Genomic DNA, 9,408 nt, shown 5'->3' on the forward strand with positions numbered 1-9,408 from the left:
AAACGGTCGCCAAGTCTACGTTTAGTCTCGCCGATGTATATACGAGTTCACACCTTGAACAACGGACACAGAAGCCGAGGTTGGAGGAGGTTTTAGTTACCCTCTGCTTCAACTGGAAGGAGAGTCGGGGCACCTGGACAGAGTCAAGGCAGGAGGTATAGGGGTATGTGGTGCGTCACCTACGTTGCAGGGGAAGGTACCTGGGGAGGCGGTGATTTGGTTGAGTAGGGATGAGTTAGTCAGGGAGATGTGGAGTGCGCGGTCTCTGCGGAAGACGAGAGGGGTAGAGACGGGAAGATGCGACCGGTGATGGGGTCCCTTTCGGAAGTGGCGAAAACGCCGGGGGATTATGTGTTGTGTGGGGCGGCTGAGGCGGTGAAAGGTAAGGACTACGGGTATTCAGTCCCTGTTGTGACTAGGGCAGTGGTTCCCAACGTGGGGCGTATGCCGCCACACGGGGGCAATTTGATTTTTAAGGGGGGCAATTGAGCGCAACTGAGGAGGTCTGGGTCCAAATTTCCGATTTTTATTTTTTTGGATTTTCCATCAGGTAAACATATGTAGTTTATGTTTCAGATGTTATTTTGAGTAAATAATTTTTTGGGGGTAAAAAAGGTCTTTATTGTGTAGTTATTACATAATCACCGCGCCATCGCTCTTCATGCACGTCGCACGAAGCGCGCGAGGTCATGGGAGAACCTTATTTATTGAACCATGTTATTTTGAAGCTTGTTTAAACCAAGGTATTGAAATGATAAGAATTATATCACCACATGGGGGTGGGGTGGGGGAGGGGGCATCAGGATTTTAGAGGTGATTAGGTGGGGCATGGCCAAAAAAAGGTTGGGAACCACAGGACTAGGGGGAAGAACAGAGTTGCGGGGTACCGATATTAATGTTGAACCATTAGCGGCTGAAGTCGCTGTTCAGCAAACGTTGACCAAATCTTACACTGCAACATTCAGGTGGCTAAATGTCAGTCCAAGGCCTCCAGTTTTCACCGTCGCTATTCCCTTTATTCAAAACAGGCAAATATTCGCCGCTGGAATTCGCCACCGACGGCATGGAGAAGAAATGACGCAACTGCACGTCACAAGGCACAGTCTCTTTTATCAGAACGACTCGACATTCACGATACTAACGATTTCCTGCCCCTTCCCGATAAAATGTCAACTTTGTACTTAGGATTTCTTCGATGTTTTCAGGTAGAATATTTTCTTCTGCTCAGTTGGCGACGTTTGTTTTGAGGGGCAGACATGTTTTTTTAATGTGTGGGAAAGAACTGCAGATGCTGGTTTAGGTTGAAGGTAGACACGAAATGCTGGAGGTACTCACATTGGAGGTTTTCACACAGAGAGTGGTGAATCTCTGGAACTCTCTGCCGCAGAGGGTAGTCGAGGCCAGTTCATTGGCTATATTTAAGAGGGAGTTGATGTGGCCCTTGTGGCTAAAGGGATCAGAGGGTATGGAGAGAAGGCAGGTACGGGATACTGAGTTGGATGATCAGCCATGATCATATTGAATGGCGGTGCAGGCTCGAAGGGCCGAATGGCCTACTCCTGCACCTAATTTCTATGTTTCTATGTTTACTCAGCGGGTCAGGCAGCATCTATGGAGAAAAGGAATGGGTGACGTTTCCAATGGAGGGTAGACACGTCACCAATTTCTTCTCTCCTGAGATGCTGCCCGTCCCGCTGAGTTACTCCAGCATTTTGTGTCCTCCTTCATGTTATTTTTATGTTTTGCGAATAAATAACAGTACATACGACAACAATTATTGCGGGTTCAATTTATTCCACTATGAATTGAATAGGACCAAGGCATACATTTGAAGCAACATCAATGGAAAGGAGGTGGGATTAATGCCAGTACTGCCACCGGATTCATCTTTCCTCACGGGGCACACGCAAAATATTTATATTTCCAACCAGTTTTTTTTCTGCAATTTCGGGTTGATATATAATCATGGTTCATCGATTAGCGGCGATTGCATCGATTACCGGCGACAAGAGGGCCCTTGGATATCAGGCCGCCTGTGTCAATGAACGGTAGACCACAACACGATAGGTTCCTCAAATGGGGACCCGTTGAGATGCCGCGCATTAGCAAAAATACAAAATTGCGTTGGAGGTGCGGCTGCAGTGAAAGGCGGTGGGAAACTTTGTCAGTTAGCACAAACGAAGACACTGCGGTGTTGTCGCCTGGACAGGATATGGGGGGGGGGGGGGGGGGGGGGGGGGGGGTGTAGTGGGGGGATGGGGGTGCTGCGGACGGATGGTGCAATGAGCAAGTCAAGTCACCTCACATTTATTTATATAGCACATTTAAAAAACAACTCTCGTTGGCCAAAGAGCTTTACATTTTGTTATAAGAACAGTGTAAACAAACAAACAAACTACATACACATATACATACAGCCCTCGCTCAGTGGACGTCAGGAAAGGATTGGGAGTATAGATGCGTTTTTAGTCTTGACTTAAAGGAGTCGATGGAGGGAGCAGTTCTGATGGGAAGGGGGTCGCCCCTAAGCTTATGCCAAGACCGCGGGATAGTCAGCAGCCCCAATGCAGCCGATCTGAGCGGCCTGGAGGTGGAGTGGTGGGTTAGAAGAATCTAAAATTCTAGAATCTTATCCCCAGGGTTGAAATGTCAAAGAATAGAGACCACATCTTGAAGTTGAGTGGGGCACCTTTTTAGGCAGATAATGTTGGCTGTGTGAAACGCGCTATCAGAGGTGGCGATTGAGCTAGATATGCTGTCGTCGTTTAAGAGGCTTTTTTTTAAAACAAATGGGTATTCAGGTTGATGGATCATGTCATATTTATTGCCATAGAGGGAGTGCAGAGAAGGTTCACCAGACTGATTCCTGGGATGTCAGGACTGTCTTATGAAGAAAGACTGGATAGACTTGGTTTATACTCTCTAGAATTTAGGAGATTGAGAGGGGATCTTATAGAAGCTTACACAATTATTAAGGGGTTGGACAGGCTAGATGCAGGAAGATTGCTCCCGATGTTGGGGAAGTCCAGGACAAGGGGTCACAGCTTAAGGATAAGGGGGAAATCCTTTAAAACCGAGATGAGAAGAACTTTTTTCACACAGAGAGTGGTGAATCTCTGGAAATCTCTGCCGCAGAGGGTAGTCGGGGCCAGTTCATTGGCTATATTTAAGAGGGAGTTAGATGTGGCCCTTGTGGCTAAGGGGATCAGAGGGTATGGAGAGAAGGCAGGTACGGGATACTGAATTGGATGATTAGCCATGATCATATTGAATGGCGGTGCAGGCTCGAAGGGCCGAATGGCCTACTCCTGCACCTAATTTCTATGTTTCTATGTTTCGATGTGCTGGCAGATGAATTTAGTTTACACCGATAATATGGGCCGAAGGGCCTTTTCCTGTGCTGTACTTTCTACATCCTACAATAAGATGAAATGACAATATATTTAGTCTCAAGCATTTATTTTTTCCAGACTGATCAGACATCAATAAAAGCAATACATAATCCCCTACTAATATCGCAATTCTGGGACCAAATATGTTGCTTCCCGTTCGGACGACGGAGAAAGAAAGCATTACAGTGCATATGCCTATGTTTCCAGTGTGCTATTCATTTAGTACCGGTCCCTTTGCAACCATGCCCCTCCAATTGTACTTTTTGGCCGACGACAAATTTCGTAAAATTCCAAGGACCGGTGCACCACAAAGGGATACAAAAAATGCTGGAGGAACTCAGCGGGTGCAGCAGGATTTATGGAGCGAAGGATATAGGCAACGTTTCGGGGCGAAACCCTTCTTCGCCATAAAGGGATGATCTTTACGAAATTGGGATTAGAACAGTGTAAAAAATAAAAAACCCACATCGTCTCTGTTTCAATAAGAGTGTGTGGAATACTCACGTCGACCCGAGGTCAATATCCAATGCCCCTGTCCCACTTAAAGGAAACCGCCACGGAAACCTTTGGAGACTTTGCGCCCCACCCAAGGTTTCCGTGCGGTTCCCGGAGGTTGCAGGTGGTTGCCGGGGGTTGCAGGTAGTGGAAGCAGGTAGGGAGACTGACAAAAACTTCCGGGAACCTCCAATGTAACATACCAATGTTATTATGTCCTAATGATTGTCTGATTCTGATTTATTTTCTGACATCGGGAATTTGCTCCGCACAACTCAGTTTTGCTTATTTTACACTGGAAGTCTTACAACTAATTGATTGCACTAATCGGCGGCAAGCATTGTCTCATTGTCTCAGGGAGAGAAAACATTAACGTTATGGGCGAGAATATAAATTATCAGCATATACACGGTTCCGATGCGACTTACTATTGGAAAGATGAGGCAGAATGTTCCTATGATCGCCCTCTGATACATTTGCTCATTACATTGACAGGGTACTTGACCGCTATCTTCAACTGCTGTCTAAATTTGGTCTGTGTCCCCGCATAGATACATGAGTTGGTGCAGGAACTGAGAAGATCCAACATGTGTCCGCTTTCCTGCAGAATGAACTTTGGATCATAGGAATTAGTGTTGGTGGCGTAGATCTTGCTTGAGATTTGGACGAATAGGAAATTTACAATGTAGGTCAGTTTCAACAGGAGGAAGGTACCCGAGATGGCCATGAGTAAAATAATAGACCGTCTCCTGCTCTCCATCTCCGGGTCGCTTTGTTTATCGCCCTGGTTTTGGGAGCGGAGCCTCTTGCGGGCTGCGCTGGCGGCAATGATATGTTTGATAGTGAATGCGTTTAGAAGGGAGATCAGAACGAACGGAAAACATGGGTTTAAAATCCGGTGCAGCCAGTCACAGAATCTCCATGCAACGGAAGTATAATAGATCTCCCTTATGATGCAGTACCAAGGAACATTATCCATGATGTAGAGGGGCTCATATTTAAAATACAGAGGGACGTTTTTCACAATGCCGAGCAGGCAGACGGTTCCAATGACGACCGCCGCGGTTTTCTCTGTACAATATCTTTGCTTCACTTTCTGGCAACAAATGGCGACGAACCGATCGAAGGTGAAGGCGACCGTGAACCAGACGGAAGCGTCTTTGGAAACCCAGCTGAGCAGAATAATCAGACTGCACGCCGGGGTGGTGGACAGCAAACTGGAGTTGAAATAAATGACCCGCAGTCGGCTTAAGATAACGGCAGTGACAATGACCAGGAAATCCGCCACCGCCATAAACACCAGGTAGCGAGTGATGCATTTGGAGAGGCCGCATCTTCCTTGCGAGAGAATCACAATCGTCACCAGGTTAGCTGTGGGAGAGAGAGAGAGAGAGAGAGAGAGAGAGAGAGGAGAGAGAGGGAGCGGGGGTGTGGGTGGGGGGTGAAAGATTGTCAGAGTGAACAGTAGTGAGTTGGCACCTCGTTACATTATCGGGAGACACGGCGTGAAATTACTTCATCTGATTAAAACCGCTGGCTGGGATTACAATTAAATAACATATTCACACCATGTTCACATCGATAGTCATGGTTTATTTGACATTCCATGTATCATTTAACACATCAAACGGACAAATTATATGCGGTGGATGCAATAGACATCAAAGCATGCAATTAGAATAACACACAAAGAAAGGTTCACCATTCACCCTGCGCGTGTCTTGCGAGATAAGACTCGTGGAGCGATCCCTGTGATTGTTCTGTGCGTCTATGTAACACTTTACCCGGACACGCGGGCTATTTGAAAGTTCATACTCTAACAGCGTTATTGTCAGAAATTTATCCGAAGAAGGGAGCGACACGAACCGTACCGGTCGCTGACAGAACACGAGCGCTGACAGAAAACAGAACTGGGATGTTTGACGCATTTCGTTGTCTCTGTACTGTACACTGACAATGACAATTAAAATTGAATCTGAATCTGAATCTGAATCTGAATTTCAACACATATTGGTTTTAGCGAGAGAGACGCGCTAAATATGTGTTTTTGTTGGTGCCGACGTCCGTGCACAAACATGAAATTATTGAGAATAAGGCGTACATGGGAGAAAGCATTCTGAATGTCAAAATAACAACAACAAAAAAAGGTTTGTTAGGCACCGGTAGAAATGAAGAAGGATAAATCAGTATTATAAGCGCTTTCGGAAGTAAGGCGGAATACGCATGTATCGAGAGGGTAAAACAGATCGGAAAAATAAACAGATAGAAAAAAATTAATGCAATGCCGTGAGTCCATACGTCGCCCTCGTGAGAATGGCGGAATTAGGGCTGTTCGGGAATACCAAGCAACTCATTGTGCAACGGCGCCCTCTATGGGATGTGTCTATGGGGTGTATCGCAATAAGTTGGGCGAACGCCAATGTTGGCAAGTAATCCATGCATTTCAGGCTATCTTATGATCTGATTGCGCTGCAGTGATTAGTCGTGGAAAAATATAAAGCAATACGAACTCACAACACATCTAGTGGACCAAACTCTGCTCGTAAAAAATATGAGCATATCCCCGGCGTTCCGAGACATGATTAAATTGATATTTTCCACAAACATAATACACAATCTAGAAATTTTTCGCTTCATTTATTTTGCAAACAAACACCGCTTAAATAACAAAAAAAAAACAAAAAAAACAAAACGAGAAAGACACCCAGATATGATACCATTAATCTCTCGTTGGCCCGAGTTAAGTCACAGTTTACCTGGAACACCAAAACTAGCAATAGTTGAATAATAAACGGCGAAGAACGGCCCATTTCCCGGCGCATGCATATTCCCGGGGAGCAATCAAATGGCGAGTTGCAATCTCTAGTAGAGGCATCGTTGTCCTTATATTTAGTCCAGGCAGCAATCTCGAGAGCAATAGCATCATCATGATCGTTAGTTACAGCTACCTGAACAAACAAATTATGGCAGTCATCTGCACGCGTTTGTTACCTAATTAGAGGTGAAGAAAAAACAGGTTTATGATGGAATATTGCAAATTTGATCGAAGTTTTGCTTGCAGCTAGAAAGAAGGCCATTACCAGGCAGTGGCTTAATGAACAAAGTCTAAACACAGGAACAGTGTTTAAAGATTGTGCGAGACATATGGAGACGTTGTCATTAAAAGTAGGCATGCGCGTGCAGCAGGCAGTGAAGAAGGAGAATGGTATGTTAGCATTCATAGCAAAAGGATTTGAGTATAGGAGCAGGGAGGTTCTACTGCAGTTGTACAGGATCTTGGTGAGACCACACCTGGAGTATTGCGTACAGTTTTGGTCTCCTAATCTGAGGAAAGGCATTCTTGCCATAGAGGGAGTACAGAAAAGGTTCACCAGACTGATTCCTGGGGTGTCAGGACTTTCATATGAAGAAAGACTGGATAGACTCGGTTTGTACTCGCTAGAATTTAGGAGACTAAGAAGATTGAGGGGGGATCTTATAGAAACTTACAAAATTCTTAAGGGGTTGGACCAGCTAGATGCAGGAAGATTGTTCCCGATGTTGGGGAAGTCCAGAACAAGGGGTCACAGTTTAAGGATAAGGGGGATATCTTTTAGGACCGAGATGAGGAAAACCTTTTTCACACAGAGAGTGGTGAATCTCTGGAATTCTCTGCCGCAGAAGGTAGTTGAGGCCAGTTCATTGGCTATATTTAAGAGGGAGTTAGATGCGGCCCTTGTGGCTAAAGGGATCAGGGGGTATGGTGAGAAGGCAGGAACAGGATACTGAGTTGGATGATCAGCCATGATCATATTGGATGGAGGTGCAGGCTCGAAGGACCGAATGGCCTCTACTCCTGCACCTATTTTCTATGTTTCTATGTTTCTATTGACATTTTCCTTGGGAGTCAGGGAGAATCCATTTGAGAAGATCTGGGAAAAATGGAGCGATAATTTGAGCCATGGCACCAATTAGGTAAATGCCGAGCTAGATAAGGGAAGATTGTGTTAAATAGAACCTGATGGTATGTTTGTGTGAATATTGAATTATCTCCAGATAACTAATCAATGTAATGTTTATTTTTAAATTTGGAAAGTGAACCACACGGTCTTATTCCAATTTTCTATTTATTTACTTCTTGTCTTTTTATCCCCTATCTACTTATTTTTTATTTTGTTTGTTGTTTTTCTTATTTCGTTTTATTTAAGGTGGTGGTGTTGCACTGTTTTTGTATATATTTCTGAAAAATCAATAAACATTTAAGTGAAAAAAAGGAATAGTGTAAATCTAAGTTATCTGGCAGTAGGTAGCTGCGGATATTTCCAAGAGCGAAGTTAGGTAGAGCGAAATAAAATGGAAAACGTGTGAGATTAAATAGAAAGAGAGAGTACGGACACGATATTGACCGAAATACCAAACGCTTCATTGTTTTTCATGGGGAAGGACATTTCTCGTTGTAAAAGTTCACGTTCTCAAGTTACAGGAGTAGAATGTTCTCAATGTAGGGGGCTACCAGAACCAGGGGTCACAGTTTAAGAATAAGTGTTCGGCCATTTAGGATTGAGATGAAGGAAACACTCTTTCACCCGGATAGTTGTGATTCTGTGGAATGTTTTCAAGAGAGTTAGATATCACTCTTCGGGCGAACGGAATCTAGCGATATGGGGAAAAAGCAGGAACGGGGTACTGATTTTGGATGATCAGCCACGATCATATTGAATGGTGGTACTGGATCTAAAGGCCAAATGGCCTACTCCTGCACGCATTTTCTTTGGTCCTAAGTTTCTATGTTTCCACATAACCCTTGACACCCGTTCTAATTAATAATTTGTCTATCTCTGCCCTAAGAATATTCACTGATGTGGCCTCCACTGCCCTCAATGGCAATGAGTTCCACCCTTTGACTACATATGTTCCTCCTCGCCTCCTTTTTAAAAGTGCGCCCTTTATTTCGGAGGCTATGATCTCTTGTCCTAGACTCGCCCACCAGTGGAAAAATCATTTCCATATCCACTCTATCTATGTATTTCATTATTCTGTAAGTTTCAATAAGGTCACAACCTTTTAAACTCCAGCGAGTGGCGACCCAATGGTTTCAAACGCTCATCATAATGGCACCCAATCATTCCCCGAGCTATTCTTGTAAACCTCCTCTGGATCATCTCCAAAGCCAAGGTCAGAGAAGGAACCGGACTGGACATTGTCCGACTCCACCAACATGTATAAACTCGGTTAGATCATGGTATTACTAAATGTAACTAGCCCCCTGCTAGTTTTATGTTTGTCAACAGCTAAACTATGCTATCGGACCGCTGTTAGGCTGATGTGGGTGAGTTACGATGGAGGAGAGGATTCGAGTTGGACTCTGATGCGAAACTAAAGAGGGATAGATTGCCTGATTATAGGGCGCAAGTTGAACCAAGAGTTAAAATTGGCATGTCGTACAGGTAGATGCTGGTAGATTGGGAAAATCAGGTTGGTACTGGACCGCGAGAAAGGGAATTTGTGGAGTGCCTCCATGATGGATTCTTAGAGCAGCTTA

At 44.6% G+C, this 9,408-nt stretch overlaps 1 protein-coding gene across 1 annotated transcript; it reads right to left on the reverse strand.

Moving 5' to 3' along the window:
* Positions 1-4,341: 4,341 nt before the first annotated feature.
* LOC129693313 (probable G-protein coupled receptor 139) lies at positions 4,342-6,713 on the reverse strand. The gene is made up of 2 exons (XM_055630161.1): positions 6,644-6,713; positions 4,342-5,225 (listed from the first exon to the last, which is right to left on the reverse strand). The coding sequence occupies exons 1-2, from the start codon at positions 6,711-6,713 to the stop codon at positions 4,342-4,344; spliced, it is 954 nt and encodes a 317-aa protein (XP_055486136.1).
* Between the last annotated feature and the right edge of the window lie 2,695 nt (positions 6,714-9,408).

This window comes from Leucoraja erinacea, unplaced genomic scaffold (genome assembly GCF_028641065.1).
Source record: "Leucoraja erinacea ecotype New England unplaced genomic scaffold, Leri_hhj_1 Leri_257S, whole genome shotgun sequence".
Lineage (NCBI taxonomy): Eukaryota > Metazoa > Chordata > Chondrichthyes > Rajiformes > Rajidae > Leucoraja > Leucoraja erinaceus.